The sequence below is a fragment of the Anopheles cruzii genome, chromosome 2 (assembly GCF_943734635.1).
Source record: "Anopheles cruzii chromosome 2, idAnoCruzAS_RS32_06, whole genome shotgun sequence".
NCBI classification, from domain to species: Eukaryota; Metazoa; Arthropoda; class Insecta; order Diptera; family Culicidae; genus Anopheles; species Anopheles cruzii.
In genome coordinates, this window is record NC_069144.1 from 53,112,837 (window position 1) to 53,134,318 (window position 21,482).

General features: G+C 49.3%; 1 protein-coding gene across 1 annotated transcript in view; it reads left to right on the plus strand.

The window, feature by feature from the left end:
• Nucleotides 1-2,344: 2,344 nt before the first annotated feature.
• LOC128268455 (cyclin-dependent kinase 14) overlaps nt 2,345-21,482 on the plus strand; it is a 78,793-nt gene continuing 59,655 nt past the window's right edge. Inside the window, exons 1-2 of the mRNA XM_053005557.1 lie at nt 2,345-2,435; nt 13,986-14,063. Of these exons, the coding sequence (XP_052861517.1) occupies nt 2,405-2,435; nt 13,986-14,063 (109 nt within the window). The 5' untranslated portion in view covers nt 2,345-2,404. The remainder of the gene's footprint in view (nt 2,436-13,985; nt 14,064-21,482) is intronic.

Sequence of the window (21,482 nt, forward strand, 5' to 3'; positions counted from 1 at the left end):
CGTCGTGTTGTGGGGTGTCTCGAGTCGCTCTGGGAATCTCGCGTCACGCACTGTCGTCGTCGTCGTCGTCGCCGAGATGATTCATGCTGTGTGCTACGCCGTTGAACCGTGTTCCCAGACGACGGCTACGAGACCACCACAAACATGATGGCGCCACAGTGCGAGAGAGAGATTGCGAGCGGATTAGACCGCTCTCTCCGACGTCGTTTGGACCAATCGGCCCCCGCGTGGGCGACAGGCGAGAGTTAGCGGTCCACCCCAACTCGGTTCTCTTGTTTGATAACATGTTTCGTTGGGGGATGTGGCGTTCTCCAGAAAATGTTGGACACTAGAGCTACTATCCCCAAACGTTGGAATAAATGTCAGGTAACCTTAAATACTTTTGCCGACTGGACCACCGAAGACCACCTACTTTGGCAACAAAGACTTAAATTCAAACAGGGCTTTGGAACGCGGACTCTTACTTTCAAAAGCCGCGTTTCTCTCGCGGTCCGGGCTCTCCGACTCGCTCTCCGAATCGGCGGGCTAGTGTGTGTGTGCTCTCGACGTCCGCGTCGGCGGACGTGGGCACCGCCGAACCGATCCGCTCGGCTCGCGGGTTCAGTCAGGTCTACACAACGCCGTGTCCCGGTCGACTCAGGAGCAGCAGCAGCAGAATCCCTACGTGTGTTCTGCGCCTCAGACGCAGGTTTTTAGGTCGTGTCCCTTCTTATCGCCGAGAGGCCCTGTGTTGTAGGTCGTGTCCGTCAGTCCCTGGTGAAGTTCCTCCGGTGATCGCTTCGGCGCCTTCTGCGGACTTCAATCCTCTAGGCGGCCAGAGTTGGTGGTGGGTGTGATCCAAGTAGAATCCGTCCATCCATCCGACCGCATCGTGAAGTGAGGTCATCTTTTGCGCTGTGCTGTGCGTGTCTTCTCAACAACAAAATCGGGCACCTGCAAGCAAACAAGCAAAGGCGGAGGTGTTTCCAGTTCTCCAGAGCGGTTGTAGGACCAATCGCCGAGACTAAGGTGTGTGCAGACGACGCCAGCTACCCACGCTCGACACCCCACCTGCCTGTGGTGGTCGCGTTCCACCAGCGCACAGCTTGTTGAACATTCCGTTAGCGAAAATCGGTCGGTGGCGCCCGCGGTGGTGGTGGTGGTCCCTTTTCCCTACGCCGTGGTCCACGGTTCGGCGAGGCGTAGCGAAACCGATGTGTGGGGATCGCCAACGGTGCATTACGTAAACCGGGACATACTGTGTGCAAGTGATTAGAAGCGATTGGGTTTAATTAATTGTTAAACCGCTCCAGCTCCAGACCAGACAGGCAGAGAGAGAAAGAGAAAGGGAGACCGTTGAAGTTGTGCAACTCTGTAGCAGAGTGTGTGGAGAACGCCGCCGTGTACTGAAGAAGACTCCAAATAGGACACTCCAGATGGGATGTGCGATTCTTCGTGAGGTGCTAACGCTTAGTGTGTCTGGCTTCAATTTGGGCGATTTTAGTCACCCTGCCGGAGTGTGCGGACCGTGCAGACTGTGTCCTTCCCCAAGCGCTCCATACCTTCAATAATTAAACCAACACCCACCCACCAAGCTCCCGGGCGTTTGGTTCCCGGGGAATTGATTGTGTAAAAAAGGCGCGCGCGTTCCCCTTGGCCGGTGCCGGAATCAGAGGGAAGTTCTTCGTCACTTCCAAAACGCGGGGTTGGCTGGTTGACTGTGAATGATATCGACATTCCCTGCGCGCGCTCTTGTGTGTGTGTGTCTAATTCCTCGAGCGGAGTGCTTTAGGGGCCCAGCGGCCGGTGTAGAGCCCAGAAAAAACAACCCCCGGGAAGCGCAAATCCATTCGCTGGCTGGCTGGCTGGCAGGGGTCAGGTCCTTCGGCTTGTGTGTGCCGTAATCCTTTGGTGTGCGCGCAAAAGGGGTGTGTGGATAAAAGGATCGCTTTCTCCGGAGTTCAGCCGGTTGTTTGCTGTTGTCCCGCCGTTATCACATCCCTTCGCCGTGATTTCGTAATATCACCAAACGCGGTTCGCGCGACCCTTCGTAGCCAGCAGAAGAGGGAGGATTCGTAGCAGGGCGCCGTCGGACGCGTAAACGTTCATCGTAGTGATTGTGTCCCTTTCCGGTTCGGGGTTTTGAGCCATTGCGTGCGTGTGTTTGTGTGTGGGTGTGCTTGGTGCAAGTGCTCCCTAACCCCGTGGTGTGTGCGTTGAGGTTGAGTTGGAAAATTTAGAGGTTTTCCCCTTTCTGATTGTGGATGACATAGGTGCGTCGCTATAAACGGAGGGCCACCAAGCAAAACGAAACAAAATAAAAAAATCCGAGCGTCTAGTGAAACATCCGTCATCGACCGACCTCCGACTGCTGCTCCACTGCCACTACTGCCACTGTGCTTAATCCGCCAGAATTGAGCCGCCTATGTATATCAAGAAGGACTCGAAAAAGGAAGGTACGTCCACCGGGGAGGCCCGTACAGAACTCGGGTTTCATTTACCAAGCGGTACATTTATTCGTTTCATTCGAGCGTCTGGCCGCGGATAAAGTAACTAACTTCCGTTGTTCTGGAGAATCCCCCTCACAAGGGCACGCGGGGCCTGCAGAACCGGCGGGGAATGGATTTGTTTACAATTTGTCCACGGATAGGCATCTAACCAACCCAACCAATGCATCGATTGTCTCTGCGTAACGTTGAATCACCCGGACGACGTCCCGAGATCATCGGGACGCCATCGATTTGAATCATATAACGTCTGTGGGTCCGACGGAGAGACCGATGTTGGGGGCTGGTCTGGTCTGTGGGGACCTCGGGAACCCGGAGCCAATCTCCCTCGTGCACTGGCTGTGCTCACTTGACGCGCGGTTACTTACAATAATTGAACTCTCCGCACACACACACGACTTTCTGGCCCAGAGCCAACAGATGTTTGTAATGCGTTTTTCTAGTGCCCCCGCCGCGTGTGTACGGCTTTGCTGTGGGTTTTTCCGACCGTCTCCGACGGCTCGATATGATGTTATTTTGAGACATAAGCGAGAGTGGAAAATCAGACAGTCAGAGGCAGGTTTTTTATGACAGTGAAGCATATTTCATATGTTTTTGAACATTTGAACACACAGAGCTAATGTTTGCAAATTGTGGGATGGTGCAGTTGCAGGGATCGTGAACTATAATGGGTCATCCATTTCGTAGTTTCGAAATCCCGGGGCTGGCATTTTACATTTATACGAATATACAGGGTGTTTCATCACGATCCACACTATTTAATGTTAAATAACTCCGCTATTTGTCAGTCGATTTTGACAAATGAACAAGATTTATGTAGGGTATAGATTGCTGTTTTTTAACAATTCAACCAGAATACAATATCGAGTAAATGACCGCCTCCATTAAACACACCAAAAGCAGCCCTTTTTTGGGCATTTTTCATTGTATTTGACAACGTTTCGGTAATAGAACACCCTGTATCTGTCAACCCAAGTGTCAAACTTTTAGTTGAATGTCTGCTACTTTAGAAAATGAATCGCTTGATAACAGAACAACGTGTTAAAATTATTAAAACTTATTGCAAAAGTGGACATGCGTAAACGATAATTTTTCCATCAAAATTTGCCAAAAAATGTGTTTTTTTTAAATTTGTTTTTAAAACTACGAAATGGATGACCCTGTCTATGTCCGTGGAAAGTGATGGATGATGTCGGGTACCAAACCGTTCTAAACGGATCAGCCCAAGACGTGTTTGGCTCTTTCGGCCCTCTGGCTGTCGGCCCCATCGATTTCCTGATCCGATCCACCTGAACTCGATCGGCCGCCCAAGAGGAAACCGCAGCTTAGCCCAGAGGCCCCAGCCTCCATTTTTGCTAATTCAATGCTCGCGCGCATGCTGCTTTATGGGCCCGCGCAGTCTTCCGGGTTCACGACCGCACTCGTACGAGATGCTTCCTGTCAGATACGAGTCGAGTCCAACGCGTGGATCCCAGCAGCGGCTTCCCGTAGCCATGGCCGCTACAATCGATTAAACGAGATAATTTCCCTCCATTGTAGCGCCGTTGCGCCGGGTTTTCGCGCAAATCTCGCGTAACCACTCTTTGCGGACAAGAACCGCGCACAGATGGTTCACGCGAACGGGGCCCAGTCCCCAGATTCTTCGATGAGTCGACGACATGCCGCGGTGCGGTAGGAACTCGTGGAAGTGCATCGGAATGAATCCGGTGCCGCGGGGGGCCTGGTAGTGGAACCGCTCTGGCGTAGCGAAGATTCGAAAGGTATGCAAAAGGTGGCGTTCGGTGTGGACCAAGGCAAACCCCCCCAGGTTCTGGGCTCCATTTTCTTCCGCCAGCCCCGCGGCTCAGCATGTCCCATTCGGGGCGTGCATGTGTGTGTGTGTCTGGCCGTTACCGCGCCCTATCATCAGTCTAGCCCTGAGCGGGTCGTTGAACATTGAACTCAACCTTGCTCACCTTAGGCGGCCACCACCGGCAGGCAGCAGGCAGCGGAGTAGTTCTTGTCCGCGCTGTTGCGGCGATTTTTTGTTTATGCCTCCGGGCGGCGTGGTGTGGCCACTTCTTTCGCACCGCAAGAAGGGGACTTTTTCACACATGAACAACACACAAACACACACACACACACACACGTAACCCAGCACGAAGTTTTGCTCTTTAAGACGGTCGTGTCGTGGGTTTCTTCACACGCAGTCGCCGCACCGGGTGGTGGTAAAAGCTCATCAGCATAATAAAAACGTTTGTGGGCTGTAAAAAGAGAACGCGCGCGGTCTTCTTCGCGACTCCAGAGACCAGGTGGGGGCCCCAAGAAAAAGCGGTAGCCCGAACGCCGAGGTCGAGAAATGACAGTAAAAGACAGCGACTCGCGGCCACACCGTGGGCGGTGTGCGCGGGGGCGGGTACCAGAGTGGTAGAGTTTATGTTTTATTTTCGTCGCCGAACAGCAAGGCGTTTGTCTAAACACTTTAAAAATATGGACCGCGGATCATCGCTGGTTCGCCAAACGGTGCACCGGATTCGCTAGTGGTGGGCGCCCTCCCGGTGTGAGTCAGTGTGAGTTGTTGATGTCTGTAAATTATGCTTTAATCCATTCCATTTTTCATCACCAATTTTGGAGCAACATACAATCGAATACATTGCAACCGAACGTAGTTTGAACCAAGTTGACGCACCCGAACGCCATCTGTTGAACTGACATTAGACAGACGAGTGGAATAATTTACCCATTTGCTTACCGTATTCACCTTTAACAGAATTAATTTTTCGGGGTCGACTAAATATATATTCAAATTAGGATCATTACTAACATTAGATTATCGTCTTTCAATGTATGCACATTTCCGAGGCAACGACGAGTCAACGATTTTTCCAATGTCAATCGACTGCGGCTCTGCAACTTATTTTCGATAGTTGTTTTTCTAGTGGCGTTTACTTCCAAGATCTCCATCAAAAAGGCAGCTTTTCAGCAGCGTTTTTGGAACAAATTCATATCACGAGGCGTCCCGCTTTCCTACAAACGTCGACCAAAACTCCAAAAGCTTGATACGAATGAAATGCCTTCCACTGGTCCTAGATCTTCCAAGTTACGTTACGACAATGATTTTACAAAAAAATCAATACTTTTGTTTAATAAATGTTCTTCTCATGTTCTCCTGTTCTTCTTACACTGTTCAAACTCTTGTGTTTACAATAAAACTGTGTCGCCGTAGTTCTTAAGGAAGGTTGCGGCCAAAAAAATCCGCTGGAAACACAGCATTTATTGAAGCTGCTTAAATTGAGCCGCTGATAGCATACAAACTTTGTTTCATTATGCCTAACAGTTTGGCCTATTGGCAATTAAAATTTGAAAATGGCCTTACCAGAAAGTTCATCACCAGGAGCATATCCTCTTTTATACTAAATACTTTACCTTTTCAGGTACTCTTTAAAGATAACAATCTCTTCGGGGGTTGCCAGTGACCACACGCACCCCATGCACACGTGAACAGCAATCGATAAAGAAAGTACGCTAGAAAGTGGCGGCTATTTTCCAACCGAGTAGACCATCTGTTTTTTGCTTTTGGGCCAAACCCTTCAATATGCCCGGCGGCGATCCCCTTGGTTTTTGCGCCAATTTACAACGGGGATCATTATGCCCCCGACTGACGGACAAAAAAAAGGATGACAAATTTCGCAACCCCGTTTTTGCGCAACCCGACACTCGCATTAACGCATCTGCATAAGCACACACACCGATAGTGAAAAACGGAGGAACGGCAAAAGGAAAGCGCATGCCGCGCGGGGTACCAGAGCACGGCGACGACGGTGCGGTTGCTGCAGCTCTTCTCGGTTTCATACCGATAACTAGGGGAAGGATAGGGGGGGGCTCGGGTTTGCTGCACCTTTTTGTGGCTCATATTTCTCTAACATCGCTAATTGAACGGCTAATTAATGCTAATGATTTCTCAACGCCATGCAGCGCAGTTATGATCACTCGACAAGAACCGGAGAACGGTCGCGCACGCGTTTACAAGACAGGGCAATTATTTGCCAGCTGTGTTAATGAGGCTGTGCGGCAGACGATCGCGACATGATCGGCCGGACGAAATGATCTAGCTTCTTAGCCTTCGCTGGTGTGGACTCTCCTCGTATCCAATAGGCCCCCAGGTTTGCCCCACGCATTTGAATCAGTAGAAACCGACCAGAAACCGACGGTTCGCGAAACTTGGCACACCGTCCATTGATGATTTACGTAATGGATTAGCCGGAGCGTGAAAACGGGAACACCGCCGGGCGCCCATTCTCCCCCTGCGATCTATACTACAATTCCGCGGTGCGGCTTCCGTGTCCGCACACGCCAGCGCGTCTCACTATCTGCCATCTTCTGGGCGAGTTTCTCTCCGACACCTGGGGCTGCGAGTCGGTCAGTCAGCGTGTGCGAAGCAGTTGATTAACTTTCCGTTAATTTCGCGTGCATTCGCCGGCTGCGCTCTGCTTTTCCGTCGTTCGCCGCCCAATGTCCAGGGGACTTTCCAAAATCTTCACATCGTGGAGCGCCTGGTTTTTTTACTTTTCCGTGGACCCACGGAAGGCAGCCATTGAAACTGGGTTAGAACCGGCACCCTGGATCGAACGTGACGAGATCGGGTGGGTAGTCCAGCGAACCACGGTCAATTACTGAGCTCCGGGCGGCTACTTCATCATCATCATCATCGTCGTCACTATCAGTGGGTAACCGAGAAAAGACCTGTTATTATTGGGTCGGTCTTTTGGAGGTTTCCCGTCCAGCGTGTCGGGGCTTCCGAATCTCGAGTAATAGGGCTTTCGTGTCAATACGCCCCGTACCCCGAACATCTGCTGCTGTCAACTGGCCGCTGGCCATGTCTTTTCTGATTCCGCTGCTTGTCCGGTGTATTAGATTTTTGATTTGCAATTTCACTTACAATAGCTCATTATCATCATCATCACCATCATTATTAGTACTACTGGAGCCTGCGGCTGCATGTCACGATTCGTTGGATTGCGGTCAAACCAAGTGGCCCACTTTCGAAAAAACTTTGAGTACCGGTGATGTGCAAAATCCCTCTCCGGGAGCTGTCCGGGGGGCGCACGATGAGACTAAGAAGCCTGGTCGCTACTTGTAGACCTCTGACGTCTAAACAACCGACACGTAACGTTGTCTTTGTTTTCCATTTTATTTGCTAAATTCTTGCAAACCATTCTTCAGTAGAGAGCGAAAAATGTCCGTTGTCGGGACTCTGGATTGCCATTCCCAAAACAGAGTTTTTGGTGGTCGGCCCGCAGAGAGTAAACGTAGGACCTCACAGTCTTTAGTTGGAGCATTGTAAAAAATAAACAGGCAACGAAGGCGGCTCGGCCGACACACTCTTAAGCTACGATACGATAATTCCCATCAGGGCATAGACGCTAGCTGCTCAGGATCCTCCTCCATCGGTATCAGTTGGAAACGGCTCTCACCCCGATTGTCCGGCATCCGGATCACGCCGACGTGCTGCGTCTCCTGTGCCGTGCAATCCTCATGGCCGGCGGAGCGCTTCATCAACCGTACGACCGTTTCCTTCGGCTCGCAGACGTAGTACTTCTTCTCGACCAGCACGTAACCACCGCAGCTACAACCACCACACTCCGGTTCCGTCGGGTACGCATCGTGAACGTTACGCTTCTTGTGGTTCTGCGCCGAGGAGGACTCCAACTCCACTACCTCCGGTACATCTTCCGGCAGCGGTGCCAATCCGTCCACCAGCGATGTCATCTGGGGCGAAGAACTGGAAGCCGCCTGTGCGCCACCTTCGTCTTCGCTGGTGATCGGCGCCGTAAACCCGGCATCCTTTTTGGCGACGCCCTTCGAGGGTGTTTGTTGCTGTTGAAGGAGTGGCAGCGGTACGGGCAGTGCCTGCGTTTGCGCCGCTGGAACGCGCTCGGTTTGTGTGGTGGTCAGGAAGGTGATTGCCGGTGACATGGGCGAACCGGATCGTTTGACGATCGTCACCTCTTCGGAACTGTCCAGATCTTGCATCCCGTAGGCGTACGGTGGTGCCGGAGGCAGATCGCGCTGGATGAAGACGGGATTCGTTGGATTGGCCGCCGACCTGTCGAACTGAACTCCGGCAATCTGTAGCAGGCACAACAGTGGTGCTAACCACCGGACCGTGAGGGGATCTCTCCTCGCGGACCTCGACCTCCGGTGGACTTGCTGGTTGACGACACTGTTCGCCATCGTTTCGGTAACTCGAGCCTGCCGATCTGCGAGCTCTGCAGTCCGGGGGGTTTGTAGCACTTCACTTCAACGTCACCTGCAACAGTGTCAGTGAACCGACCCCCGGTCCGGATCTTTATATATTGAAGGCTTTGACGATGCGGTAACACCGCGGTGCTGCTGATACTGATAGGTGGTGACTCTCTAGCACCTTTCGCGGGCCAACCAACCACCATTGACGAGCGTCTCATTCAGCACTGTTTCGTCTTGGAAGTCGTTTTTTAACGCGGAACGTCTTATCGAATGCCCGGTCCGGTTCGGTGCGTGGAGAACGTGTCGTTTTGGGTCCCGGTCAACCGCCGTCGTCCGCTCGGTCCACGAACGGATGCGCGGGCCTTCTGTTTCTGTTTTTGAACAGTTCGGACATCCGACCGCGTTCGGTGGGACCTCGCGCCCGGACCTCGCCATTTCGATAACCAAGATGATATTGTGCGCGGTAAAAAACACTAATCAGTTGACTTGGGCGTTATGTAAGCCCCCCTTGTGGCCGCGCCGTTGTTCTGGGATCCCGGTGGAACGTGAGAAACGGGCCTTTTGCGGTGCAGTAGCGTGGGGTGAGCAGAAGTGCCCCGCGTTGCATTGGTCACTTTTGTACCAACCGGCGACACGACTCCAGGTGCTCGTGTTGTGCACGTCGTTCTTGCTCGCCGTCCAGTGATAACTTCGGCACTGTGTTCCCTTCCAGTTAGTGACACGTCAATCCGACCCGGGGCGGGATGGGTTTACCAGTGAAAACGTGATAATTGAAGTGCGCCTGTGTACAGAGTCAAGACAGTGTATAGTTGGAGCATTTCTTTGAAAAATGGTGCAAAAGTCTAGTAGAGAACCGCACACCGCTAGTGCTTGATGGTGTCCCTGTCGCTTGATTGGTCATTTCACTGGTAACGGAAATCATTCTCCTATCGATTGACACTTTACCCTTTCGTTGGTGCTGCTCTCCTTGAACCTGAACCCGGAGCGGTGTCACGCTACACTCCAGGACAGTAATCGATGGGTGTCGTTCTGGTCTGGCTTTAAAATGGTAGGTGCAGGCAATTAGTGGTAGATCCAAATGGGGAACTCTCATCGCGGTATCGGTGGCTTGGGGGGTCACCACCATCTGCAGTGGGTTTCACGCAGGTTCTCCGTGGTTTTTCGTCAGTCGTGGGGCGGTTTCATAATGAGCGTGGTCCCAACGTGGTCCCAGTAATCACGTTTCACCGGTTTTATCCGGGCAACGGAATGTGTTGATGGCCGCAGCACGCCTCGCAGCGCATGTCACTGACCAGGTCGGCGTAGCTTATGATACTCATCAGGCAGTGCAGCAGCAGGAGCAGCTATTGTTCTGTGGGGACTAGCGCTGTCATTTAGCGCTATGGACTGCAAAACATTCACAACTGTCAGCGCGGTGATAAAAATCTTCCCCAGGCACGGTGCGCGTCTCTCGGAGGGCTCTCAGGGTTGATTACTTCAGCTCGCGAAGACAACCCGCCTCGTCACCCCATCTGTGAGCCATGTTTAATTAAAGGCACTTAACTCTGTAGCGCACACGGACACGGTGGTGGTCGCCAAGATGTGAGTCAAATGGCCGCTTCTGTCTGGCCATCCCATGAACGCCGCTGCACTTGAGGGACCAATTAAGTTGCGGGAGGATTACTTCGTCCACCGCCGGTTTTTTCCTCTCTTCTTTACCATCCCGGATGGTGGTGGTGGTGCGTCATTGCATAAACAGAGAGACCCCAGCTCTCTCTCTCTGTCCCCAGAAGCTACTTAAACCGATCTCGCCGGTTGAATGTCGCGCTAATCGGCCAGGAAGGCGAAATGATAACGAGAAACTCCCGAGCGAGCGGTGCACTCTCTGTGTGACGGGATTGATTCCGGCCCGAGGAGACTGGCTACTTATCATCACCTTCCCTCGGACGGCGGGGGGGGGATGCTCCCGCCGCGGGTGTTCAGTCCGGGACGTTGATGAAGACGAAAGACACTTTGCAGATATCGGTGCCGGTGCCGCGCGGGTTCGTTAAGTGGGTTTGACCTAGACCAGACTGTTTGACGTAGTTCGAGTGAGTTCAAGAACGCGACGCTGGGACGGCCGGCGTCGGGCACGGGACGCCGGATGTTTATATAGCGCACTCGGGGTGTTCGCGCTACCACGATTGCACTTGATTGAAGTTTATGAACTTCTTCTGCCGATGCTAGAGTGGCTGGATGGCTGGCGCGTAGTTTCTTGTACTGACGACTTCTGGCCCGATAACGACACTCGAGACACTGAAAAAAAGGTTTCCGGTTGTGTGACGCCGGTCGCTATGATTGCGTCGACTTTAATGGGGTCGGTCAGGCATGCCGCGCCCCGATCGACGCCTAATTAGTGTGCATCACGCTTCGGTCACCACCCGAAGGGCCCATTAATTCGGTGAACCGATTTTCGGATTTTGTGTTATATTTATGGTCCGAGAAGGAACAGTGTATCGAATTCTGTGAAGACTTCGCTGAGCGCGACCAGCGATTTATGTTGTGATGCCGTGCCGTGCCATTCGATCTGTGATTTCCTCCCACTGCGCTTATGCTGCTGGGGAACGGACACCGCAATGGCACGCGGAAGGCGACAGAGAGAAAGAGAGTGGTTGCTCCCAGGTCCCAGTGTTGACGATTATGCGGTGTTCGCGCAGTCAGTGTTTAGTTTTCGCGCTCGTAAACATGATCGGAGATCAGTTGCCGGAAAATATCGCATCGTAAACAAAATCTCGATTCTCCCGGCGTTGTGTATTGTGTGAGGCTGTGCACTCTGCGGTGTCAGTGGCTAGTTTTTTTCATACAGTAGCTCATCGGGACTGAACTGAAAATGGGCACAATAAAATGCTGAAGTTCAACTTTAACGACCTCATTTGTGACGTCTTTATTTGTTTGAATACTTTTGCCAGTCTCACGGGCTTGCAGATTCATTCCTTGGCACGCTATCGCTCATATGATGGTCAGTGTTTTCGTAAACCTCACTATTGGTTCGATCAAGATTATAAATCCAATAGACTATGGATTAGAAGGAATCTGTTGGAATCAACAAAGAAGAATTGCTTTTTTAAATAAACTGAAATGTATCCCAAACATCGGTAATCGAAAAGGAAACAAAACGCAGGGCAATATTGACTAAACATGTCTCACTGAGTAGAAACTGAGTGTTGAAGTTTCGAACTGAGGTGGATCGAACAATCTTATAGTAAACATTCTATACATAAACTAAATAAACCCACAATCTTCGTTCCGCCCAGCGACAAATTTTGGAAACAGAACGTACGTCTATTAAATTTAACTTCGTTACTGTTTACGATGACGAACGATGAACATCGAATGAACATTAAATATTCTAAAGAAATTGGATAAACTCTTACAGATGCTGCTTGGTGGTCCATCTTTTGATGAGTTCTACTGCGACTGTTCGAAATACGTTCGGCTGTCGACTAATTTTTTGAATATTCCATGAATTGTCATTCGAAAGCAATTTTCCTTTCTATGTTTAACTAGGAGATGCTATAATAAAATATATCATCGGAACGAGGGTGACGTTTTAAGAGAAACTTAATCCAGCTTCACAAGAAATGGGAAAATCAGCAGACACACTGCACAGCTTTTCAGTGAACCTGCAACCGATTTTTTTATAATGACAAACTTCAGTCTGTTTGAAGTTCTGAAAATTCAATTGGGCCACCCTGGAAAAGTTCGTTAGCTACAGCGGCGCTCTTTTCTTGATTGCATGTGTTCCTTTTTTGTACATTTTGACTCTTTTCGAAGGAGCATGAAATTACTTTGTTTGCTCTAGTTTTTCGCGCCATGTTGACGATACGCGCCTCATCAGATGACGCCTCCAGTGCTGACGGTGCTGCTGTTCCGGCCGTATTTTTTCGTTTCATTTGCAGTCCATTTTCGCTTTCGATGCCATTGGGGTTGGTGATTCGTTAGCCGATGGCCCCCAGTTGTCGATCGACGGGTGGTGATGGGGGATAGTGTTTCACACCCGACCGTAAGCAGCTCCCGCAGTGAGCTGCCGGGGTGAGCTGTATTTCGAATTCCGAATCCAAATTGCTTCCGTTTCGCTTTTTGCGCTGCCGATCGTTGCGGTTGCGATCGTTTTAGTTCAGCGCCGCCGCCGTGGCAATTAAGGCGGATCGCGTAGACACCGCGGTGACTGCATTAGGCGGCTACGTGCGCAAAACGTCGGCAAGGTTGCAGTTGAGGTGCGTTTGTTAAGGTGTCGCCATGTCGGTTTCATTGAACCGGCAGTAAATGGCGCGTGTGTGTGAATGAGTGTGAGTTATGCGGCATAAGTCACTCGTACCATTTTAAGGACGAAGTTTGATAGCGACTTATACTGCTCTGCTTTTGGGGACCAACTTCGAGCTCTCCGCTTCTATGTTAATCATTAATTTAATGCTGCTGCTGTGCTCTCGACTTCTCGGTCGATTTTTTCACCTACCAATTTCAATCATCGACAGCAGCAGGTGTATCGGCGGTTTCGAACACCACTTCCGATTGTGTTTTATTCACTGTTTGTGTTTTTGAGCTGTTCCGTAACAATTAGCGGCCTTTAATGGCAAACACATGTGCGGGGCATTTAAAAACAGCAGCCCGCGTATCCACCTTCACGCCGGAGACAACACCAGTCGCGCCTGTGGGCCTTGCGTTGTGTTGAGTAATTGTTTCTGTCAACAATGAGCGATCGCATTTTTGCCGTTGCTGCTTTTTGTACGGTGCACCGCATCGCGAGGTCGAACAGGGACGGAAAAGGAAGTGCCTTGGTGTAGAGTGCCATTTTTGTTGCGCTTTATTTTTATAAGGAGTGCACGAACTGTGTGAACGGGGTAAACCGGTAGGGAATTTGTTAATGTGTACACATATTTTTGCTTATAATAAGCTAGTAGTTTGCATGTGATTTACCGTAAAATTATTTCTTACAGCATTTTATAACTTTCTTCGGATATCTGGAGTTGTGCTCACAATCAAGTGATTCGTTATCCATTACCAAACACTCCAATTTCACTTAGACATCTTATAATGCTGTCAATTATGCAATTATGTGTTGTCGATGTTTTTTGTGCGCTATTTCTTATTTCTTTTGGTGATTGGAAATTGTATCAATCATGATTGTGCTCAATTTTCCGCCATAGAAGACCGGTGTTTGCAACGTAATCACATCTATTTTCGTTAGTTTCTTCCGTCATTTTACATAAATTATATTCTAAAAGGTTGTGTGTTTCGCTTTCTTCCCAACTTTAGGTGTAACCATGCGCGAGAAAAAAGGAGGTGCTTTGCAGAAGATAAAAAAGAGACTATCGCACAGCTTCGGCCGATTATGTAAGTAGCAATACTTGATATACAGCATGTAAATTTCATCTTTCTAGATTTTATATCCTTGAATATCTTTGCTGGAGAATATCTGGCTCTATTTTGGGATATATTTGGGCACTTTATTTGCGTCTGAATTGCGCTTTCCACTTGCGTAATCGAGAAAATAGAATCCATTGCTAGTCTTAACCCCGCAGCCAGTCTCGCGTCTATCGGATTCGAAGTGAATTCTGTTCGCTTTACCGGAACTCGTCTTGCGTTCGAATTAGGTAAATTACCAACCGGTGCCTGCCATGAAATCAACGCAACGGAGATGGCCCAAAACCCACCCGCACCATCACAAAAGTAGGTCACCACCGCTACGTTTGGCGCCCAAGATTTGACTATCCTTTCCAAACATATGCCACGTTCCACACGGGTGAGACCTTCTGTTCATCTAAACATACGATTGGTTTTTTACGTTTCTTTACGGAGCACAGAAAATTCGATAGAAAAATCTCGACGCTCATCATCGTAACATTTACGCACTTCACGACCGCTAGGTTTCGGTAAAGTTTACCTTTTTCTGAAATCGGTAAAAAAAAAGAGGGAAATCCGTTCCATAAAATAGCGGTTTTTGACGATTCCAGACGGGGCGGCATCGTCAAAGCCACCCCTTCGCTGACCCTTCCCAAACTGGGGGGTGGATTAGCCGGAAAAGTAAAAACTTTCGAAACCCATCCGATTCGAGGCTGGGCGCTCGAAAAAAAGAATTTAGAGTGGCATACACGGCGGTGCGCAGTACGGGTGGAATTGAATCAATAAAAGTGTTTATTTATAAAATTGTTCGCCACCTTCCGGGGGAGGGTTGCCAGCGCTTAGTTTACCACCTCCTCGGCCGGCCGACCGGCCTAACCGCCTTGTAATCCGATCCGTTTCTGTGGATTGCACCGCCGGACGCGCACAGTCCGCACTTTCAATCGACCGCAGGGCGGTGGAACGCCCGATGGACCGGACCCCACGTTTGCATAGTGCCTAGCGCCCGAGCAGGGGAGAATGGTCGCAATATTGACCAATGGTAAAGGTAAAAGTGGCCAGTTCCGGTATCACGCGGGACGGTTTCGATGGTGTGGTGGAAGCTTGGTGGGGCCAAGGTGCGACTCTAGCAGAGATCTGTTTACGCCAGAGTTTCTTAAACCTACCGTACATACGATTTGTAGATCTGTAGCACTTTATTAGAGATGTTGATCGTTTTAAATTAGGAAAGAAATATTATATTTTGTTTTCGTCGACGATAACTCCAACCTTACGCCAGCAAAAAAGTTCCTTGGCAAAACATTAACTTAAAAATTGTCTCGACAAACGCCGGTCAATTTACGCCAATGGAGAAAATGCAAAATGAAAACCAAACTCGGGAAAATCCGGTGCAAGGTTAAGAACCACTGACTCAACGGGTCCCTCTCTCTGTAGGGGAGGAGGGTATCAATGGGTTGTGGAATGACAGCGAAAAATAGAGTTTAAAATGGGTGCCGGGTTAGTTTACGATCCGTCCTCTCACTTTACGAGAGGTCGAACCGGTCGGGCGAAGTTCATTTTTTCGCAGTTTACACAGCCCCACGGACACTGTGCGCTCGCGCTAGACTCGCGGGAAATCTGGTTGGGAAACGGTGGTTTGTTATTATCCGTACGCACGTCAGTGGCCGTTTGTTTTTTGGGGCCGTCTGTTCGAAAAATGCGTTATTTTTTGCATTTTGACTTCCGTTTTGCCTCTGATGCATAATATTCTGAGTTGCTTTTTTTCCTGTTGCCTTCATTTACCTTTCTTGCTTACCAATCCTTGCCAATGGTTAGACAAATTGCGTCGTATGGTTTTAGTCCTTTCCGGTAGTATTCGCACGGCTGTCGGGCACCAGCTCTGATTTGTTTTACGCCCGGCAGCAGCACGGGCTGTGGAGTTTCGGGCTTAATGCGGAAGACTCAATTAAAAACTTTATTCCAACGCACGGACCGCGTGTCGAATGGCCATCGTGCACCCGGTAAAAGGCGTATAAAATTAAATTACCCGCCGATATGACTTTCCAGCGACGGCCGGTGGTTGGTTGGTTAATGATGATGAAGCGATGAGCCTTTTTGATGCAACTGCAGCCGGTTGTCGAAGTTTTTGTTATTTTTTGTTCGCACTTTACGAACCCCAGCAAAAACGCGCCAACTCGCCGTGATGCGCAATCGTCGAAACTCGTCGATGGAAAATAATTGGAGGATTTATTTGTTACCCTTTTTTTACTGGCGTGTTCCGTACTTTATCCCCCGGATTAGGTCCTGTAAAAGTGCTAAACCAAAAGGGGTTTGCTCAATCCAATCCAATCGAATAATCCAACAGTGAGCTGATGTTTGCGGAAAGTAAAACTACTAACGAGAGTATGCTGTTTGACTAATATCCGCCAAAATGATAGTGATGATGAAAGAATTTATTATCGTACCGTACCCCCCCTGCGCATTGTCATAATCATATTTTCCGCCCTCTCTGACGGTCGCCAAACACGATACATTGCGTTTTTTGCGTAATGATTCCGAAGCCCATCCTTTACGAACACTCACTGCCGGGACACGCGCAACTCCTCACCTGCCGCGCGACACTTTGTTGCAACCCGTGTTTAATCATTATCTGCTCGCTGCGAGCTTTGCCGGAGTTGGTAAATAACTTTTTAATTAGTTTCGCTGCGCAATGTATTTTTTTGTTTTACGTTGCGATGAGACTGGTAATTTCATTTTCCCGCACGAATTACAGGCGGCGCGCTCGGTGCACCTCAAAACGTGCGGAAAAGCGGAAATCGCAGTCCGCGTCGAGAGGGAGAGAGAGACTGAAGCTCACTCCGGACGCTGTGTGGTGTTCCGGTTCCGTTCCGTGCCCACGCTAGCCCAAGTTAGACGTAGCCCACTCTCGGTGTATCATCTGCCAAGTGGCAGTGGAATAACTCCATCCGCCAGTGCACGATGATGTGCCACGATTGGCGGGAACGGATTTTTACTCTTCCGTTGCATTTCAAATGTAGAAAGTGAACCTTCCTCCAACTGGCACACCTGCTAAATGCTGCGCCAAAGGGACGCATCATCGTTGAGTGCGTACAGCCCCGCCACTGGTCGACGCTGGTCAGCGGACGGAATCTGTCCATAAATCGCCGTGGAGCACCACGTGGAGAGAGCGTGTGCTTCACGCTCATCCGGTGATTGTTGCAATCAAAATGATGGTCTGTGTGGGATGCATCCGATACCTGACCACCGGAAGGAAATGGGCTCAGCATAATCCGAGCATAAACTGGCCGGAGATCCAGGTGGGAGATTTTGCGGTTCACAGCAACGGAGTTCACTCATCAACGTGTGTGTGTATTCCACGTGTGTGCATTTAATTTGAATTCCATGGATTTTCGATTAATTTGCGGCCACCAGAAATGGAATGCCAGGGGGAATGGAATGGAATGCCCGTTGGTTGAACCATTCTCCCGCCGCCCCAGGAGATCAATATCCAATCAGAAGGATACTCTTAATTGTCAATACTGCACAATTCATATTACGCTGAGACAAGTGTTTTTGGGGCAAATTTAATGCTCTTTGGAATAGCTAAAACGTTCTGAGCATAAATAAATCATCCGTTCATAAATCTATAACATCCTTAAGTAGCTAATTTAGTATTTTAGGAAAATTATACAAACCAAACAAAGACCTTTTGGCACTTGCATAACATTTTCACGTCGTACGTCACGTACGTCTTTAATAATAACTGAAACTCCGGCTCGGGAACAGGTGATCGATTGACAATGAGTCTGAGAATGGATATTTCCCTACCATTGGTGTGACCTCTCACGATGCTACCAGCGTTCAACGGGCAGTGTTTTCAACTAAATGGCCATTGCACGTGTGGCACGATTGTGGTTCGCCAGTTGCACTAGCCAGCCGGCAGCAGATTCCCTCCGCCGATGGCACGTGTATCGACCGCTGTGCAACGTGCACCGTGCACTTCTGTTGCAAGCCGGTCCTCTCGAAAATGATGCCACCAGCGTGTCGTGCCAGCTGCTCCTCACTCGATTGACACTCGGTTTGCATGCGGCGGAGCTGCGGAGAAGTACCACGTTTCGAAATGTCCACCAGTGCTGCACACGCTGGGAAATAATGTGCGAGAAAGTGATAAAAACCTACAGGAAAACAATAAAACGAGCTACATCTCTCTTTCCTTGTTGCGAATCGAGTAGCCGTTGTAGTGCAAGTGTTCCACAGAGAAACGAAAAATGATTTCTGAATTGTTGCCTTTTTCGCTCATATCGACCAGGCGCGTTTTGGCGACCATCGGCTGGAGCGTGAAACTTGTTTACATTATGTCCCATTTCGTAATCACCAGCAAGTGTATCTCGCGGTTCTTAGTCAAAGTCAAGAAAGTGCGCCACCTGCGGCAAACCAGCTCTCCTAGTGAAATGTGTTATTCGCGAAAACGGCTGGAACGACGGCTGGGAAACAGCTGGTTGGTGCTGTCGGGCGATCGATGGAACGTTGAAAATTTGTGGTCCACAAAGTGCATACATAACGGTGCAACATACGGAGGTGATTCACGTCACACGTGGCCAGTTTTCTCGCCCTACCCGAATATCATCGGACGCTAGCAAACTTGCACCTGCACCACAGAGCCGGTCACCGCGCAAAGAGAACGGTGCAGTACGGTGCCGCTTGGGGAGTGCAGAGGGCATAAAATGTGCAGCATACCACGCACCCACCACCCCACCGCTGCAGTCTGTTTGATCTGTGAGCTATGGAGCGAATCGGGTTGAACTCTCCCCGCTTTTGGGGATGTAGCTTATCCGAGCTTTGTTTCTTTGATCTGTCCGCTCTGCCAGCCAGCCAGCTCTAGGTTCGTACGATGGGCGAGTAATTCAATTGTTAACTTTTTATCATAAATATGTTAAACACGCGTCGTGGCCTGCAGATGCTCGACTAAGTTAAAACTTCACCGTCCGGGAATGAGACGGATCAAATTTATTATTACTTCAACGCTACATTAATCAAATGATCAAATTAAATTGAAACAAAATTCGTAAGCAAACAATCGCAAAGTTGCCTACACTACTGTGTAACATTGATGGTCGCCAAATAGAATATGTAGAAACATACTTTTAGCATTCGTTTTTATGTTTCGCACAGCATCGAAGCTCACTCTCCGGATGGTCTGTGCATCGTGAAACGATGATAAGTGCTGTTTTTACTCAAAACGTGCCCGAGAATAATAATAAGCTCTCCCGGAGGGAAAGGAACCAACACGAAGAAGGGCATCCGCCCCGAAATGTGCCTAAAATCGCAAACACCGACGTCGAGCACAAGAAAGCCGAGTAAACACCCACATTGCTGACTACACACGGACAGACAAACAATGCAGACAGTTTTGTACGTTAACGTCAGTTGCTGCGAACAGGTTGCCCACGGTGGCTTTGGTGGCTTCAACATCTCGTTTGTAGCCTTGTTCTAGGCCTCCATTGCGGATTCCAGCAGCGGTTCTGAGAATGCCAAAACCGGCGTTTAACCTTTTATTTTCCACTAGGCAATTTTTAAGGTTTCGAGCAAAACATGTTTGCGTGGAGCCTGCTGGTTATCTGCAGAACGCTAACATATCCTGGCGGTAGTCCAAAAAAACGATGACGCACCGTGTAGACTTTTCACTCCCGACGCGAAACCCGCGTACGGTAGGTTCCGGAGTTTTTCGCAGAGATCCTGCGTAGGCTCTTGACAGGTTTGCTCTTGGAATGTAATATCGATGAACTTTGTTGGTGGTTCCTCCGGTGATGATCAACGGTTCTCCGCGAACCTGTGCCTTTCCGTAAATGTCGAATGTTACCTCTCACACTGGAGTACTCGAGAACCTACCCCGAAAGCATCCGCGTGTGTGTGGATAGAGATCTCCACGAAAAGCCCGGGTGTGTGACATGTTTATTATCCTTGTCGCCGGCGAATGAAGACACGTGATGCTGGCAGAGATTGTGGTTTTGGACGGGGCGGATCCATCCTGGACCGCTCTGATAACGCACCCCCCCCGAAAACCGGAAGCGTTGATTTGCGGTTGTATGCCGAACGTGTGGCTGTGCTTTACGGTAAATTTAACTAATTTAGTCCTCCGTAGTGGAAAAAGGATCTACCGCCAAGGGTGAGGAGACTCACCTGCAACGCGGATGCCGGGCGAACCTGTGTGTCTGGCTGATGTGTGATCGTTATTGATCCCTTCAATCATGGTTCGGTGGTGCAAGTGTTTGAATCGTTTTAAATTCAGTTTACGTTAGCAGGTTGAACTAAGGATGAATAATTAAATTGAAAGGAAGAATCTTGAAATCGACTTTTCGACAAAGCTTTTATGATTTAGATAAATGATCCTTTTTACTTCCATTGATACAACAAAATATTGTTGTGATATTTTAAACCATAAAAAGATCCTTTTTCTTTCGATGATTGGTTATGTTCACAGAATGCATTTTCAAACTAACCTTTTCGTTTCCCATTTTGTTCGTTTGCCTCTTGTGCATGTCTTTCTTTCAACAACGAAAACTTGAACTACGTGTTATACTACACCCGATAGTGTGTGTGTCGTACTATACACGGTTGGCAACGGGCCAGGTTCACTAACTTTCCGGCATTTGTGTTTCCCGCAACGTGCACTCACGTATTTATGGCGTTAAATTCTATTACTGCCTGATCAACATATGAAGGCCTCCGGGCGCTCGGGCGGCCCTTGGCGTGGAGAATAAAATATTCATAACCACGCGCGCACTCGCATGCATCCTTCCGGTTCCGTGCGGAACATCCGGACCGAGTACACAGACGCGATGCTACCATGAGCCGGAAAGCGAGAATGCCTTTGATGTGTGCCTTCAAATTATGCCACATCATAAAATATTGATTGCGAAACACACGAGACACGCTTTTAAACTGTCTTTAGTCAATCCTACGAAAGCAAAACTGCTCCATGTTTCTTTTCTTTACAGTTTCTCTACCGTGTGGTCTATTTTCCCTTTACCATCTCTTGAGGCTCTTTAGTGCGGTCGATCAATCGATTGAGCTGGACAGAGAGTTTTCCTACAACTCCCAACAGTCCAGTTGCTGTCGTTATACGAATCTAGCCATCATTCACTGCGCTTGGGCATCGGTCTGTGCAACATTTAATCGATAACCTTACGTACTGTTAAATTGCGAAAAAAATTCATCATATTTTCTAATAAAGCTTTTTCTGTTGGCGAATTCACTCCCACTCACCTGTCATAATTGAATTTTTGACGCGGATAATGATGCACCAGCCGGCGGCCACCGTCCGCCCGCCACAAAGCAATTTAAAAATTAATGAAATTTGTCCGTTCAATCGATTTTCATCCAGGTGCCGTTTGGCAAGGCGGGACACGCCGAGGTTTTGTGCACGGCCCAGCG